General features: G+C 44.8%; 1 protein-coding gene across 6 annotated transcripts in view; it reads right to left on the bottom strand.

Annotated features, from left to right (window-relative positions):
- Window positions 1-470: 470 nt before the first annotated feature.
- Tlcd3a (TLC domain containing 3A) overlaps window positions 471-17,741 on the bottom strand; it is a 29,747-nt gene continuing 12,476 nt past the window's right edge. Inside the window, exons 1-6 of one of the 6 annotated variants that reach the window (NR_165039.1) lie at window positions 7,633-7,796; window positions 7,253-7,336; window positions 5,803-5,857; window positions 4,433-4,634; window positions 2,665-2,760; window positions 471-1,978 (exon numbers count right to left, since the gene is read on the bottom strand). Coding sequence is in view for 4 of the 6 variants with exons in the window: in NM_027773.4 (NP_082049.1) it covers window positions 1,709-1,978; window positions 2,665-2,760; window positions 4,433-4,634; window positions 7,253-7,336; window positions 7,633-7,754 (774 nt within the window). In the remaining 2 variants the exon portion in view is untranslated. Of the gene's footprint in view, window positions 1,979-2,664; window positions 2,761-4,432; window positions 4,635-5,802; window positions 5,858-7,252; window positions 7,337-7,632; window positions 7,870-17,741 lie in introns of those variants that run through there. The other 5 variants (NM_001384091.1, NM_027773.4, NM_001384092.1 and 2 more) reach the window with 5 other exon arrangements.

Here is a 17,741-nt window from a genome sequence, read left to right as displayed (position 1 = left end):
CAATACAGAAGCATAAAAATGAAAGCATAAGGTTTCCAGGGCAATGTTACACAACTCTTAGAACTGGTTAGGGGAGGTATCATTTAGGGAGGTGAGAGGAAAGGTCCCATCACCTACTTACCCACACCCTCATCTAAAATGGTTTACTCCTCTGGTACTCTTCTCCCACCTAATGGAAACTGTGGTCAGCAGGCAGGCAGGCAGGCAGGCAGGCAGGCAGGCTTCCACCCTCCCAACTTCTAGTTGGGATCCACCAGAGGAAGGAAAACCTGAAGTTAAATGTGAGCACTGAGCGTGAACTCTGGGCACCTTCCGTGTATCCTTTGGTACTTTGAACCAACATGTTGGACTATGAGTAAGACCTGCCTAGAGGCCATTTGCCTTCCGTGACCAGACTAGGAATTACCGAAAACGGTAGTCAGGCTGGGTCTCGGATGTTTGGGGAATTCGGCGCCAGGGCACATAACAAATAGAGAATTTAGTGCAATTTAATTACTATATGGATGACTTGTGGATACAGTAAACAGAACAAAAAAACACAAAACAGCATTTTTTATGTTTTTTAAATGGCACCTATTAAAGACTGAAACTCAAAAATTGAGATGCAACCATCCAGTCCTTTAGAAGTCCATGGACAGTGAATTATAAGGCACTGTAGTGTTTTTGCTGCCACCTGAAGTAGTGGCAGCAGGTCCTCTCAACCCCAGCCTGTGGTGAGAGATGATCTGTGCTACACCACATGCTACAGCACACAGCTAACAAACAGCACTGGTCCACAGGACATGCTCTGGCTCGTCTGGCTTCTCTCTCCTGTTTTCAAGCTTTCTGTGGCTAGAACATTCAACACAGAAATGGGTCTGTCTTAGCAGGAAGCACTGGCCTACAGGACACCTGGAGAGCAGACGTCTGTGTCCATTTTGTATGAAAGGGCAGTGTCAGTGTGGGATTACCCAGTAAGCTGCTATAGAAGCCATCACTCCACCTTGTCCCTGGAGTTTCAGGCCAGTTTTTGGTGTGTGTGGACACAGAAAACTGGTCATGAGAGGCCATGCTAAAAAGGAGAAATGGTGTAGGTAACTGCTTTCAAGAAGCTCACAAGTTTGATACTGGTCTTTATACAAAGCCTGCAAAGATGCTGGCCTCTGCTGGCCTCCTGACCTACTCAAGTGCTTCAGGTTCTCAGCCCTGCCTCCTGCCCATTGTCAGTGAGCCCTTCTGACTAGAAGTCAGCAGGCATGAGAATTCATTGTTGATATACAGATAAGGACAAGGGCTGTCTAGTAAACGGTAAAAGACATACCCACGATGTCTTTCCTAGTATTGGAAAATGACACAGTTTCAAGAACCAAGTTGTCACTTGCTTCTGACCCAGTATGGGTGTTGCCGGGTGTTGCCCTGAGTGGGTGGGAAGGGGAGAACAGTGCTTCACCTCCCAAAACTCTTTCCCAGGCCCAAGGAAGGCTCCTCAGGCTTGCTGGTAAAACTACTGCAGTGGGGCTTTGACAGGATCCAAGTTATCACCAGAAAACAAAACAAAAAGTGCTTTTGCAAAAGGCTGGTTAGAAGGAGGAGGTAATGGGGATTTTTAAAAAAGAAGACCAAAAATCCAGAGGTTTATCAACATCCAGAAGGCAGAGACTACCCCAGGCATGATTTGGTCCTTGGAATACTGAGGCAGCTAGTGTGAGTGCCTGACCCCTGAGAGTAATTAACCATCCTTTTTGGCTTTGGCAGTGTCAAAGAGCCGGGCCGCCTTCTTGCACAGCAGTGAGAACCAGTAGAGCTGGGGAGAGATGAGGACGGCATTGGCCATGTTGCAGTGTAAAGGGATATTAAATGGCACTTGGAGCAGGCTTAGTCCTTTTTGTTGGCCATAGGACCAGTACATGAATGGGAACAGAAGGATCCGGCAGAACAGAAAGGTGGTCACCGTGAGGATTCCATTGACCTTGTAAAGAAGCGTATGCTGCTGCTTTAGCTGTAAGAGAAAGGGAAGGATAAGGCACGGTCACCAAGAGGATGGGTTATTAGGGTATGGAGCCCAGCCTCACGAGAGTTAAGCAGGCATGTACAAATCAAGGCCTACAGTGATAAATTGCTTAGCACCTGGACAGACAGACAGACAGACAGACAGACACACACACACACACACACACACACGTTTCCATGCATGTGCTTACGGGCCAGAAGATGGTAGGTCGCCTTCATCTCACTGTCCTAAGACAGGGTCTCACTGAACCCAGAGCTCACCCTTTTAGCTAGGTTGCACACTCAGCCATGCCTAGCTGGCACTTGCTTGTGACTCAGTATTATGGCTGAGGCCCTGAATAGGTACCTATGCAGCAAGCCGTCTTGCCCACTGAGCTATCTCCTCAGTCACAATATATAACCTCTTAATTGTACCAAAAGTGACCTAAGTCACCCCCCTTTATAGATATATAAGAATGATTGATTACATCATGGCCAGGAAAATAATGCAAGTGTGTGTGTGTGTGTGTGTGTGTGTGTGTGTGTGTGTGTGTGTGTCACTTGGGTCAGATCAAGTCTTAGGGTTTGGATGGTGAAGTAATATATCAAAGGGTCTCCTTACTCAGCACTATGATCTCTCCAAATCCCAATCTGCTTCCTCCTTCATTACCTCTGCTGTGTCACATATACACACACCTGGATCATTATTCTGGCCAGCGACACAAACGGAGTACTCAATTCTGCTGTGAAGATGCATCCGACAAAGAAGTCTCCAAGGTCTCCTCGGAGCTTCTGCAGAGAGAAAAAAAAGAAACGAAGGTGTGGAGGTTAAAGAAGCCACTGGAAGGAAAATCTAGGGCTACAGGGAAAAGATAACCGTGAATAACCATAGCCGCCCCCTGAAGGGAGAAAAATGTAACAGGCAAGTAGCCATCCAGTTATATCCTGTTGCTTCCCTGGCAGTCACTTCTTGGGGAAGGTCCAAAGGCAAATGCAGATAGGCTACAGCAGGCTTCCTCTGGTTTTAGAGACAATAGGAAGGAGCTCTGCAGCCTGTTTCTGTATGTCAAAGACACTGGGCCTGTTCAACTTAACAAAGTATATGCTAGAAGACAAAGTCCTTACCAAATGGCTCCTGGTTTTCTTCCTAAAATAGCAGTCTAGCTCCTGGAATACCTGCTCAATAACAGGGATAAGAAAATTTGGAGCAAAAGAGAAGGCTAGGCCAGTAAAGGCAATGGCCTATAGGCCTGATGACCTAAGTCTGACCCACCTATAGGACCCGTGCAACGGAAGGAGAGAACTGACTCTTGCAAGCTGTCCCTTGACCTCCACACTTGTTTCCGTACACATACACACAAAGTAAATAAATAAGAAAATAATGCAGTGCTGGAGCACACACTTTAATCTCAACACTCAGAGACAGGACGGTTGCTATGTAGGTCTATATGGTAAGACCCTGTCTTAGAAAATAAACAAATAGGGCTGGAGAGATGGCTCAATGGTTAAGAACTCTTCCAGGGAACCAGAGTTTGATTCCCAGAACCTCTGTCAAGCACTTCAGAACTACCTGGATCTCTAGCTCCAAGCGATCTGATGCCACTTCTGGCCTCCACAGGTACTTACACAGCCACATAAATAGATAATCTCTAAAATAGACAATGTTGAGCCAGGCGGCGGTGGTGTCTACCTTTAATCCAAGCACTGAGAAAGCAGAAGCAGCGAGATATCCGAGTTTGAGGCCAGCCTGGTCTGATCTTTAGAGTGAGTTCCAGAACAGCCAGGGGTACACAGAGAAACCATGTCTTGAAAAACCAGGAAAAAAGAAAAAAAATGCTGAATCCTATTGGTGGTGTAGGCCTATAATTCTAGCTACTTGGGAAGCTGAGGCAGGACTACAAGGTCAAGGCCAATCAACTTAGACTTTCAAAAAGAGAGAGCTGGGGATACAGATGTGTGGTAGACTGCTTTCCCAGCAGTGGTGAGGTGCTAGTTTCATTACTGGTACTGGAAAAAAAATAAGAAATAGGACTGGAAATATAGCTCAGCAGTCATGAGCAATGGCTGCTTTTCCAAACGACCCAGGCTTAAATCCCAGCACCCACATGGTGGCTCAAACCATCAGTAACTCCAGTTCCAGGGAATCCAGCCCTCTTGACCTCTGCAAAAGCCTCCAGGCAAGCAAGTAGTACACAGACATACAAGCAGGCAAAAACACCCATACACACAAAACAAAAACAAATCTTTTAAAAAGGAAGTGTTGGCTAGAAGCCATAAACATTTCAGGCAGCAGGGTTTCCCCCACTACTTGCATGGGAGACCAAATTCAATGAAGCAGTTAGCACAAGGAGGGTGCACGTAGTACGAAAGGGAAGAAAGAGTGCTCCAACTCCTAAGAAAGAAATGGTTAAGGCATACAGTTCAATGGCAGAGTGGTTAAGGCTGCTGTCCTGTGAGCTCATACCTGTGAAATAGGTACAAGGAATAACAGAATGACCGTGTGATGTGTGACCATAAGGCGGTTTTCAATCAGGAAGTTTCGGATAATGGTGGTGCGTGTGAGTTTCTGGCTTTTGGTTCGGCACCGTTCGCAGCAGTACATGGCATAGAAGTCATAGATCATATATGGAATCAAAAACCAGACATATTCTGTGGCAAGCCAGTGCCTAAAAGAAAGCACAGAGACAGACTCTAAAGTAACCATAGAAGTCAATGAAGCACAAAGCAGTCTCTTCACTGGTTCCCTTCACCTCTGCCTTCAATCAGCTACTGTTACTCTCAACACTTCAGAGTGAAGAGGGTGATCCTGCTAAGGAGAGTGTCTCTAAATGATAAAGCAAATTCGTGAGGGCCAACGTTGAGAAGCAGGAATTCACTCTGCCTGTATATACAGTAGTTTGCTGTAACTATTTGCTTGGTTCAACTACTTATCTACAGTAGGCTTCAAGCATTTTCATAGAAACTGACTTTGATGGAGATAAATTTCCAAATGATTCAGCAGCTCCGCCAAGGAACTGGTTTGGAAGGTGTTCTAAATCACACGGCCAACCTTTCCAGTTTAACTCCTCAGTTGCTCAACAGCTGGGAGTTTCTGAAACCTCCTGGATCTATGCATTTTTTTTTTCTTGCTTCTCCATGTCCCGTTGTAGACAGTTTGTAGGAAGCAGTTCTGGCCATGTTGTTTTCAGATCTGTAGTTAATCCTGGGTTCCATTCATTTATAAAAAGAGATGTGGTCCAGTGAGTAAGGTGCTTACCACTAACCTTCATGGCCCCTCAGTTCAATCCCCAGGACCCACATGGTAGAAGCTGAGAATCAGTTCCTGCTAGTTTTCTGTCTTCCACAAACACAGCATGGCATGCATGCAAACACATAGTGAATAAATTTAAAGTTTTTTAAAAAGTGTCTAGAAGTACGCCTGGACTTCAAGGACCACATCACAGCAACTAAATCCCAAGAGAAGCTGGGACAGAAAATGTCCATTTCCTGGCCTGATTTTGGACACATTATCTGTTCCTGTTAAGTTTCCCAGTAGAAGTGAAACATTTGCTGGGCCAAAATGACGATTTGTTATTGTTCAAGCATATACAAGAAAGTCTATCTCTGCACTTACCAGTATCCACAAAGATTTCATGTAAAGAAACATGTAAATTGGAATTTGTCCTATGCTGGGAGGATTAGACTCACTTAGTAAATTTCTTAGCAGCTGTGTTAGAAGAGGAAACTCATTGTATCGTTCTCAAACTACCTAAGCATCAGAGTCACCTGCAGGCTTGGGAAGCACTCTGCTCCCCAGAGACTAGCCATGCCTAGGATCAAATCTGTACTTTTCACCTTATCTCAGGTGATTTTCCAAGGAGCCAATCCACTGAACTGCAGCATCAGGAATCTAGAGAAGGTGCAATGTGAGACTCTGTTACTGAATAATTCCCCATTTATCACAGCATGGCTCAATTAAAAAAGAACAGAAGAGAGGCAAACAATTAACAATGGCACATTTAATACACATGTAGGCAAATCAATTAGCTAGCTGCTTCTATCTGGGCCAAAAGATCCAAGACCTAATGCCTATCAATGGATTCATTACTTAGAGCAATTTTGAGTAAAATAACTATTAAGCGCAGGCATGGTGGTACACATTTTTAATCCCAGCACTGAGAATGTAGAGGCTGGTGGATCTCTGAGTTTGTGGCCAGTCCAAACTACCTAGTGAGACCCTGTCTCAAAAAAGAAGAGACATGAGAGAGAGAGAGAGAGAGAGAGAGAGAGAGAGAGAGAGAGAGAGGGAGAGGGAGAGGGAAGGAGGGAGGGAGAGAGAGAGAGAGAGAGAGAGAGAGAGAGAGAGAGAGAGAGAAAGAAAGAAAGAGAGAAAGAAAGACAGGAAATGGTGACAGTCTAATCAAGCCCACGTAAGATCCCAGGCCACTGAGAGACAGTCTCATTCTCTCCTCTGCCTCCTCTTCCAGCAGGGAAAACAGGACCTGCAGGGTGGAAAATCAGGAGAGGCTGACCAACTTTCTCTGGGCTCCTGCCCATCATCCTTTAGCTTCTCTGGAAGAAAAGTGGTTTGAAGAGCCCAAGTGGGAAGATAAATAAGAGCATCTTAGTGTGGTGGCACATCTGCTTGTTATTCCACGCTTGGGAGACAGATGGAGGAGGTCAGGTCTACAGATAAAACAAAAGCACCACCGCCACCCATGTCTAAACAGGATAGTCCATCCTGGTCTTAATTTATGATTTGTCCTACTTAAATGTTACAGATAACACTTTCTGGCCTGACTTTGGGCACAAATGTTTCAGTTTTCTGAAGGTACCAGAGACCTCTTTTTTATCTTGAGCAAAGGGGGAAAGCAAGAACAGCATCTGCGGGCAAGAGAGGGTGGACCTCGAGGTCAGAAGTTGGTCACAGACACTGCTACTATCTCTGCTAAAGGCTGTTCCAGAGAGAGAACCCAGAGAGCATTTAAAAGAACCAAAAGCCATCCTCCCATTCATAAAGAGGGACTGTCAGACCACACTGTCCTTTAACGCATTACTTTAAGTCTGGCTCAGTTTCTTGCTCTATAGCATTTTTCCACTTTCCCCTCGGTTCTCCTAAAGTGGGATGTTGGAAGCAGCAAGAGGAAAGCACTAATTAGGGTGCACTGGTTTTACCACCAGGCAATCACATACATCATAGCATGACAAAGAATTAGTATCCGTGAGCCACTAAGATGTTAAAATTTGGAGTGGGAGGGGCCCTCAGCCCGGGTATTTGTACTTCCCACCTCGGAAGGGACTTTACCTGTCTGAGACCACGTTCTTGCAGGAGATGATGACGGTGAGCCCCGCCCAGGTGGCCAGCACTGCCTGCACTGAGGACACTAACCTGAGGTGGGGCAGAGAAGAGAAACCAAAGAAAGCGTTTTTACTCCAGGACTACGGACAGCACAAAGCACGAACTCCAACCTGCCTTTCCCGGGCCGAGGCGCCCTCCAGGGCGGCCATGGCGCCGCGATGCCCAGAGCAAGGGCAGCGGGCGGGAGTCGCACACTCCCTGCCCTTCCCTCCCAGGTCCGCTGCGAACCGAGGGGCGCTTCCCGTCGCCCCCTTCCCGCCCGCAGCCCCGCGCAGGTCCGCAGCAGAGGGCAGCGCCCCGCCGGGGCAGGCGGCGGAGTGTGATACCTGGTGCCGACCGTCAGGCAGTCGTCTTCCGTCCATCCGGGCCGCAAACGGTGCAGCGCCCAGATGCTGAGCGCGAAGAGCCCGGGGAAGAAGAGCGCGCCGCTGGCTAGAGTCAGCAGCATGGATGCGGGTGCGGCCGCTCGCTGCGCGGCGTGCTCCGGGCTGGCGGCTTGGCCGGCTCTCCCTATTTCTAATCTCCACCCGCCCCGCCCGGCCGCCGCCACTCGGGCCCCGCCGGCACTGGCCGCCCGCCCGCGGCGCTCCCCCGCGTGACCAGCGCGCCGGCCGCGATAGGCGCGGGCAGGAGCTGGGGCGGGGTCTAGTTGTGAGGCTGCCTGGTCCCCTCTCTGTCCCCGCGGGCGCGGCCAGGGGCCTCCCTGCAGGACGTGCACGATGCGGTCCTGGATCCCAGGTCTCTGGCTGAAGGACCGGGCGGGCTATGGCCATCTGTTCTCATACACAGAGCATTGTCACTTCCAAAGGGAGTGACAGTCACAGAGTGGCTTCTCAGGGATGAATCCCCAAAGAGGCTTCAAAGCCTGTGTTTCCTCCCTGCTGTGGAACTTACGGACCTCTTGGCTTTGGGTCCAGATACTACCTGAGTCTTGGAAACTGTGTTGAGGATTACAGCTGTGACCTTATTTAACAGTTCTTGGACCAAATGATTCCACTTTAATTTAGCACCTTGAAACTTGCGAGACAGTCCAGTTGTCTCAGTATCGCTAGCTTTTCCTGGGGAGAGAAACTGCTTTGGTTTGTAGCTTCCTAACTTCATAAATGTGTGAATGTGTGGGTAGGTGGGTCTTACAATTCATTAATGCCCAGTAACATGGAAAAGTACTACAGGTCTCTTCAAATCACCGGCATGAATACTGCTCTGCAAAGTCTCATTAGAGTGCTTTGGCGGGAACAACTGGGCTCAGCCATTCTGGGCCACGTATTTCCTCAACTGTGGAGGGAGGAAACTGGATACATGCCCTTCAAGGCTTTTCCAGTTGTGAAGTCTTATGATTCTGGGATCGCTATAAAATAACAGATGGTTTCTGAAAGATGCCAATAAATTAACATTCGGTTAATGGTATAGAAATATAACAAATATATCTTTTGCTTGTTTCAATTTGTATATAATTATTGAGTCTGAGATTTTCTAAACTTTAAAAGGTAATTCCTCTTTTATATGTAATTTTACTATTGCTAGGCTGTGATCCCTTTTGGGTGAAGACAGCTCTTCATATCTCCCTATATGTTGCTAATGTGAGTTTAGTTGAAATGAAAGTAACAAAGCTCAAAGAGAACTGGGCTGTCATACACTTAGGGCAGGCTGCATCTCTGCCCCCCCAGTTCGCAACTAACATAGACAGTAAAATGAAAAGGACTCTTCAGTTTGGTACCAGGGGGACTCACAAATAAGACTCTCAATATGAACATCTATCTATCTGTAAACTTTTCATTCTCTCCAGAAAACATCTTTCTGCATCCCACTTTCTATCCCCTATGCATGCATCGTGGTCATCTCCAGCTCTCTCTGTGACTTACCCTCTCAGCTGGGAGAGAAAGCAGCATGTAATAAGCATGCTAACACTGGCCTCTCCTAGACTCCTAGCAACTGGTGTTTCATATATGGACATAAAAGAAAAATCAGCTTCCAACATTGTGTCCAAAGAAGTCACCACGGTGTTTAGATTGATTCACCATAAAGTCAATAAGCATAAAATTGAACTTGTTTTTTCAGGTGGTCAAACTCCTTTGGGAAAATGATAACGCTGAACCAAAAGTGCCAAGCCCTAAGGGAAGGTAGGAGGGAGCACTGAACTAAAGTAATAATAAATGAAAGCCATGCCTTTGATCCCAGCACTAGGGAGGCAGAGGCAGTTGGATCTCTTGGTCCAAGGCCAGCCTGGTCTACAGAACAAGTTCTAGGACTGTCAGGGCTACACAGAAAAACCCTGTCTCAAAACAACCACAACAAACCAAGCAAACGCCAACAAACCTGTCCATCCTTCAGAGTATGTTTTTGCCATGTTGAGTATCCAGCCTGCAGCCTTACACTTGTCAAGCATGTGTTTAACTACTGAGCTACATTCCCAACCCACTCCAAGCCTTCAAGCCTTAACAAACATCTTCTCCTCCACAAAGGTGCTTCTGCCAGACAGATTTATAAATTCATTTTCTTTCTTTTTTTTAAGATTTATTTATTTATTATATGAAAGTACACTGTAGCTGTCTTCAACACTCCAGAAGAGGGCATCAGATTTCGTTATGGATGGTTGTGAGCCACCATGTGGTTGCTGGGATTTGAACTCGGGACCTTCGGAAGAGCAGTCGGTGCTCTTAACCACTGAGCCATCTCACCAGCCCCCATAAATTCATTTTCTAATGAGCCCTTAAAAAATAACATAAGATCTCTAAAATATAGCCCTGCTAACCTGGAACTCACTTTGTAGACCATGCTGGACTCAAACTCACAGAGATCTACTTAGTTCTGTTGTCTTTGTATTCTATATCTCAAACTGGCATGGAACCTTTCAAGGGTTCAATAAATGATATTTTAAGACTGTATGTCGAAAACTGTACAATATGCTAGGCACTGCATCAGACACTTTGCATGAATGAACTAAAACCCCATGACAAATCTGCTACTGTTTGAGAGAGAAGGGGAAATGGGAGTCAGACCAGAGCAATTGAAAAACTACTCCAGGCACACTGCTGGCAGCAAAACTGGGCTTGAGCTTAGTACTTTCTGCCTTCTGCTTAACGAGTGGATTGCTTTTAAACTTGATAATGAAGAGTAATACTCTTTTTCAATATGGTTTCAGAGTAATAACTACATAATTACTGTTCCTCATTGTTCACTTGCAAATTTTAAGTGTAGGAGTTTATGGACACTAATGCTTTTTAAAAGTGTGTGTGGCCGGGCAGTGGTGACGCACGCCTTTAATCCCAGCACTCGGGAGGCAGAGGCAGGCGGATTTCTGTGTTTGAGGCCAGCCTGTGTCTACAAGTGAGTTCCAGGACAGCCAGGGCTATGCAGAGAAACCCTGTCTCAAAAAAAAAAAAAAAAAAAAAGTGTGTGTGTGTGTGTGTGTGTGTGTGTGTGTGTGTGTGAGTGATGTACAGCCATAACACATAGATTGGTCAGAGGAAGAAGAGTCCTGCTCTATCACCCCTGCCTTACTCCTTTGAGGCTGGGTCTTTCAGCGAATATGGAGTGAGGTCGGCTGCCAGCAAGCCCAGGAATTCTGTTTTCATTTCTAACAGCCCTGGGTTTAGAGTGTTCACACCACACCTAGCTTTCTGTGTGGGTGCTAGGGATTCAAACTCAAGCCTTTATGCTTGCACATCATTCACTTTCAGACCCCGACCTTTGCCCCAGCCCTAATGTTACTATTAACACTAAAGAGAAACATTGTATTACTTTTTGCTCACAAAGAAACCTCAATTCGAACCGGAAGCTGACTTGCCACCCTGTGAAATGAAAGGACTCCAATTAAAACCCGGGCCTCCTGATGGAGTTCTAGGGTTATTTCAACAGCTTCCCACCGCAGTGATGGATTTCTGGACTTTAAAATGTGCTAATTGTATGGGTTTCCTGAGTGGAACTTGGGTCCTATGTGATAGTACACATTTGTAATCCTAGCATTTGGGAGGCTAAAGCAGGAGGATTGCAGTAAATTCAAGACAAGCCTGAGATACATAGCAAGTTCCAGGTGAACTGGGCCATATAACAAGATTCTGTTTCAAAACAAAAACAAACCAACTAACCAAACAACAACAACAACAAAACAAGGGTGAAACTTGGATGCTAATTGCTTAGTTAAGACTCCTTCCCAGGCTCAGATTCTCACTGGGGCTGGTGAACTGTAGAGCACCTGTTGCATTAAGCAGAAGGTCCTGAATTCCATCCTCAGAGCCTCTGTCAAACATCAACTTTGCATAGTGGTGAGCTTGAGGCCCCAGCTCTAGAGAGACAGGGACAGGCAGATCCCTGTGACTTGGAGTACAATCAGTCTACCGTTGTAGTATATGATCCTCTTTGGTTCTCTCCCATCCTCCTATGCCGCCTGGACATCGTTAGCAGGTGGGGTACAGAGGCTCTCCCTATGACTGCTTCCCAGACATAAACTGAAAACATCGTGTTTCCTTGTAAAATATTTGCAAATTCCCAGGGGGCTACCATATATTTGCTGTGCAGGCTACTCCCCTTCATCAAAGAGATCAACTTCCTGCCCAGGAAAGTACTCCTACAGGGAAACAACTGAAATTCACACAAACATCTTTACTTTGAATTTGGGGGTCTTATAGACTCATATGCTTTAAAAATCCTGATAGAGAACATGAGCTCTTGAAGTCAGTTATTTTGTTTGGGATTTTTTTTTTTTTTTTTTTTGGTCACATTAGGGACTGATGAAGCAGAAACAGAGTTGGAAGGAGGGCCAGGAAACAAAGTGATAGGAAAGCCAGGGGAGAGAAACACAGGAAGGTGATTGGGAGAGACCAAGTGGGGCTGGAGAAATGGCTCAGCACCTAAGAGCACAGATTACTCTTACAGAGGCCCTGAGTTCAGTTTCCAGCACCTACATAGGGTAGCTTACAGTCACCTGTAACTCTAGCTGTAGCTCTTTCAGCCTCTGAGGGCACCTGCACTCATGCATGAGTGTGTGTACACACACAAATAAAATAAATATATTTTTATACATAGACCAAAATAGAGTTTTAGGGAATAAACCAAGATCAACCCCAAGCCAGGGGCACATTGACACAGAAATACAAATCCGTAGATTAACAATGACAGCAGCTCAGTGAGAGAAAAGACTGCAAGACACCAAGAAAGATGCAAGGAAGCGTACAGAAGGAAAAGGATGTGGGCCTTTTCCTGGACCATTGTTTCCTTTAAGTGACATGGCAGAAAGAAGGAGGTGACTTCTTAGGGCTGAAGGTGTGGCTAGGAAGAAAATCACCGTCCTCTTACAGCCCCACACTGATGATATATGCCTGCTGTTTGCACAGGTGGTAGTGACGGGAAGGCAGCCATTGCAGACAGCATTGAGACTAGGGATTTGCAGCTTGCAGCTAACTCAAGCTGTGTGACATGGAGAAAGCAGCTTCAGCTCCGTGAGGGCGAGTGGGCAGTCCTACCTGCCTCACAGGATGACTTGAACAATTAGTCGAGTGAGTCAGGAATCAAAGCTTCATGCGACACTGTGTGCCGGGTATGACAAGGGATGTTGTTCCTTATCTGGGCTGTCTGCAGCCCAGTTCTCTGCTGTTAAATTCAGTAAGTATTCTGGTTTGAGTGTGGAATACCGTGAGAGCTCCTGTGTTTCCAGAAGGCATGGTACCCAGGGCAGTAACGCTGAGAGGTAGGGCCTTTGCTCTGACCTCATCCAGGGATTAGTCCATTGATGGGCTCAGAGCTTAATGGGCTACTGGGTGTGGTGGGAACTTTAGGAGGCAGGGTTTAGTAAATACAATATAAGGGTGTATTTTGCCTGAATCCCCCACCCCCTTCTCTCCCTGCAGCTTTCGTCTGCTGTGTGCTTTCTGCCTCTCAGCAAGCCCAAACACAGTGCTACCAAATGACCATGAGTGGAAACCCTGAAACTGTGCCAACACTAATTCTCATTTATGATTTACACTGTCTTGTTTTGTTTACGGTGACCGAAAGCTGACTAATGAAATAAGTACCTGTTAAATTAAAGCTATCCATGACTAGCCTTAACCAGCCTAAACCAGCTCCAAACTTCAGTTTCCTTGTTTCTGTCCTGGTCTATTTGCAAAAGCAAACTGTGGGTCCTCTAGGAAGTGCGGTCACACCCCAAGCACATGGTTTCTGCAAACAGTATTCACAGCCACACACCCCAGGGAAGTCTTTGCTCTGTGCGCAGTGATAATGATCTTGTCAATAAAACCATAATTCACACAAAGGGCCGATTATAAAGTGCTTGCCTTTGTGTATTATTTTATATTCCTGAAATCCTTCACATGCAAATTTCTTTTGTAAAAAGAAAAAAAATTAGATTGTCTGTAGGTCACGGTGACCCAAAGGCAAGCATTTCTAAACTCAGGTTTTATACCTATTTAAGGACACTGAGCCATTAGGGAAATTACTTTTAATGGAAGAGAGCTAGAAAATCCCTGTGAAGGAACTCAGCTGCCTTCCTAAATTAGAAATAAGACCAGCAAGATCTGATGTCTTCTGTCTCATAGTAATTCTCCAAATGTTTATTGTTTGCTTAAGTCAGATAAAGTTTTCTATTGTTTTCTGATTATAATTTAAAAAAAAAACATGCCCATTGCAGATAATAATAATCACAAATAATAATGCTATATTTTGGTAGAATACTCTCCAATCATCTTCTTCGTTTTATTTATTTTATTATTTGAGGTAGGGTCAAACTATGTAGCTCTGATTGGTCTGGAACTCTCTATGTAGACCAGGCTAGCCTCAGACTCACAGAGATCCACCTGCCTCTGCCTCTGCCTCAGCCTTTGGAGTGCTGGGACTAAAATCAAGAAACAGGGTGGTAGGCATGTCCTACTATGTTCAGTCAGCACTTGCAGTTAGTACATATTTGATTGAGATGATATTTAAAACTACAGCACTAATATTTGTAATTCCTTTGGATGCTATTTAGAACTTCACAAACTTCATTTTTAGTAACTCGTAAGTAATTTGAAATTAGAGTTTAATTACTATGCATTACATAATTTAAATGCTAACTACTATAGATTATTACTATTGTCTTTCAAAGAGAAGAGGCTATGTTATGTTTCTACTTTTGTTGTTGTTTTTGTTTTTGAGGCAGGGTCTCACGATGTTTCCCTGGCTGGCCTGGAACTTGCTATATAGACCAGGCTAACCTCAAACTCACTGAGATCCACTGCCTTTGCCTCCTGAGTGCTGTGTGTCTGTCTTTATTTTGGGTTGTTGCTTTGTCTTTCTTTTACTTAAAAAAAAGTGTTTGTTTGTTTGCTTGCTTGCTTGCTTGCTTGCTTGCTTGCTTATGGGAGGGGGCAGAGGTCAACCTCAAGCTGCCAACCCTGGGAAGGGTCTTTGTTGGAAAGCAGGGATCTTTTTTTTGGGCCTCAGGGCTCTCTGTTAGGCTAGGCTGGCTGGCCAGTGAGCCCTGGGTAACTGCCTTCCTCCACCTCTCCAGAGCTGGGATGATAAGTGTGGGCCGTACACCTGGCTTTTTTTAAGTTTTAAAAATGTTAGCTCTGGACTCAAACTCAGGTCCTCATGTCCACACAGCGAGCACATTATCAACTGAGCCGTCTCCCTGGCCCTATTTGGTTTATTGTAGCCAGGCTGGCCTCAAACTTGGTTCTCCTGAGTTAGCTTGCTGAGCACCACCATTCTGAGCTGACTGGCTCCTGCATTTATTCACAGACCAATGGAAATGAGGCCTTTTTTCCCTGGTAACTTAAAAAAAAAATCCAGAATCCCATTCTCACTAGCATCCAGCAACTGAGTGAGCACCACAGTATCCATAGAAACCCTAGCATCCAGCAACTGAGTGAGCACCACAGCATCCATAGAAACCCTAGCATCCAGCAACTGAGTGAGCACCACAGTATCCATAGAAACCCTAGCATCCAGCAACTGAGTGAGCACCACAGCATCCATAGAAACCCTAGCATCCAGCAACTGAGTGAGCACCACAGTATCCATAGAAACCCTAGCATCCAGCAACTGAGTGAGCACCACAGCATCCATAGAAACCCTAGCATCCAGCAACTGAGTGAGCACCACAGTATCCATAGAAACCCTAGCATCCAGCAACTGAGTGAGCACCACAGTATCCATAGAAACCCTAGCATCCAGCAACTGAGTGAGCACCACAGTATCCATAGAAACCCTAGCATCCAGCAACTGAGTGAGCACCACAGTATCCATAGAAATCCAAGCTTCTTTTTAAGTACCTGATTTGTTCTTTGTACAGGCTGAACTCCATTAATCTCTAGGAGATAAACAGTATATTTATTGTGGCACTTGATATTTAATGAAGAAATGAAGAAAAAGCCATTCTTTGAAAGAGAAGTCTATAGCTTTACCATACACAGTTTATTTCAACTGTAAAAATCTTATGTTAGCCAGATTGTAGGTAGATGGCTCAAAACTAAAAACATGGCCGAGAAAGCTGATTAGTTATAAATACTTAAACATCTTACTTGGGGAGGAACTGCCATACAGGGCAACATGAACCTCAGCAGCAAGGTCACCATGGGGCCTCTGAATGTCACCACTCTGACGGGCCTCACAAGTGTTAGTGATCAGTCTACAGAGTCAACTGTGAGTTATGAGCCTGGCTGAGACACTCTTACCCTACAGGCAGAAAAAAGAAGTCACCATAGTACTAAGTAGCTGCCTGGCAGAAGCCTTAGAAAGATCTGGGAAGTTTGAAGAAGTGTAAGTGCTAGGTGAGGGCCAGAGAGTCAGGATGCTCCTGCTTCTCCCCACACCACTTACACTTCACTCTGAGGCGTTACTTTTAACTGGATGGTACTTCATGCTCTCCTATATTCATCGTCACTGTGTGTATTGTGTGTGTGTGTATATGTGTGTGTGTGTGTGTGTATAAGTGTGTATGTGTGTGTATGTGTGTGTGTATGTGTGTGTATGTGTGTGTACATGTGTGTGTATGTGTGTGTACGTGTATGTGTGTGTATGTGTGTGTACGTGTGTGTAAGTGTGTGTAAGTGTGTGTGTGTGTGTATGTGTGTGTGTATGTGTGTGCATGTGTGTGTACGTGTGTGTGTATGTGTGTGTACGTGTGTGTACGTGTGTATAAGTGTGTGTAAGTGTGTGTGTGTGTGTGTGTGTGTGTGTGTACACTTGCTTATGTGGAGCTGAGAGGGCAACTTTCAGAAGTCCATTCTCCCCTTCTAGTGTGGGGCCCAGGGATGGCACTTGGGCACTTAGCCGCGTAAGCACGCTATCCGCTCAGACAGCTTATTGGCCCTTCTGTGCTTACTGTCGAGTACAGTGCTCACCCCATCTGCTGCTGCTTAATTTCTCCCATTAGCACTTTTGTAACAATTATAAAACTATTATAATCTCTTTATAACAGCACATGAATAAACTCTCAAAGGGCACCAACATGGCGAAGCAAGAAAGTTCTGCTGAGATTACTGTTTTCTACTAACCTACTAATTTAGCAAGAAAAATGAAAAAGTAGTTGAAGTACAGGATATGCTAATTTAAGGTGGTGAGATAGATACAAGATCGATAAACAAATATAAATGTCATTGAGCAATGACTATCAGAAAATATAATGGAAAAGGGATTATTTAAAACTTTGTTAGTTGGGCCTAGTGGTGTATATCTTTAATCCTAGCACTCAAGATGCCGAGACAAGCAGATTTTTGTGAGTTGAAGATCAAGTTCCAGGACAGCCAGGGCTACATAAAGACACCCTGTCTCAAAAAATAAACCAAAAAAAATTGTATAAAACAGTACAGGTGTGGTAGCACACACTTATAATTCCAGCACTTGGGAAGGAGGAGCAGTATGTCTTTGGGGGGAGGACATTATAATGTAGTTAGATTTTCCCTCCTTGTTCTTCTCTCCAAACCCTGCTGGAGATCCCTCCCATGCTCTCTCAATCCATGGCCTCTTTCTTTGGTTTGGAAGATAAATATCTTAAGATAAATATCTTCGGCTGCATGTTGGGTTGAAGGCTATCCTGAAATACCTGGGACACTGATAAAATTAATAATCAGTAGTAGAGATACTGAGATAATATAATTTAAGGTGGCTACACAGAAGAACAATATACAAATATAAATGACTTTTCATATGAGCAATGAATATTAGAAAATACAACAGAAAAAAGGGCTATATATTATATACTATATTATATATGTGTGATATATATGTATACATATACCATACATATGAACATAATAGCTAGTTTTAGGTCTAATAAGAAATATGCAAGAGTTATATGAAAGCAACTATATAACTTTACCAAAATTCATGAAAGCCTAAGTAAGTAGAGTGTGGCCCTATGATGAAGGATTCAATATTATAAATGTTGATTTACTCTAAATTGATGTACAAACTCGATGCAATCTTAATTAAAACCCAAATTTTGAAAACTAGAGAT

This window comes from Mus musculus, chromosome 11, assembly GCF_000001635.26.
Source record: "Mus musculus strain C57BL/6J chromosome 11, GRCm38.p6 C57BL/6J".
Lineage (NCBI taxonomy): Eukaryota > Metazoa > Chordata > Mammalia > Rodentia > Muridae > Mus > Mus musculus.
This window is presented reverse-complemented; position numbering and strand designations above follow the sequence as displayed.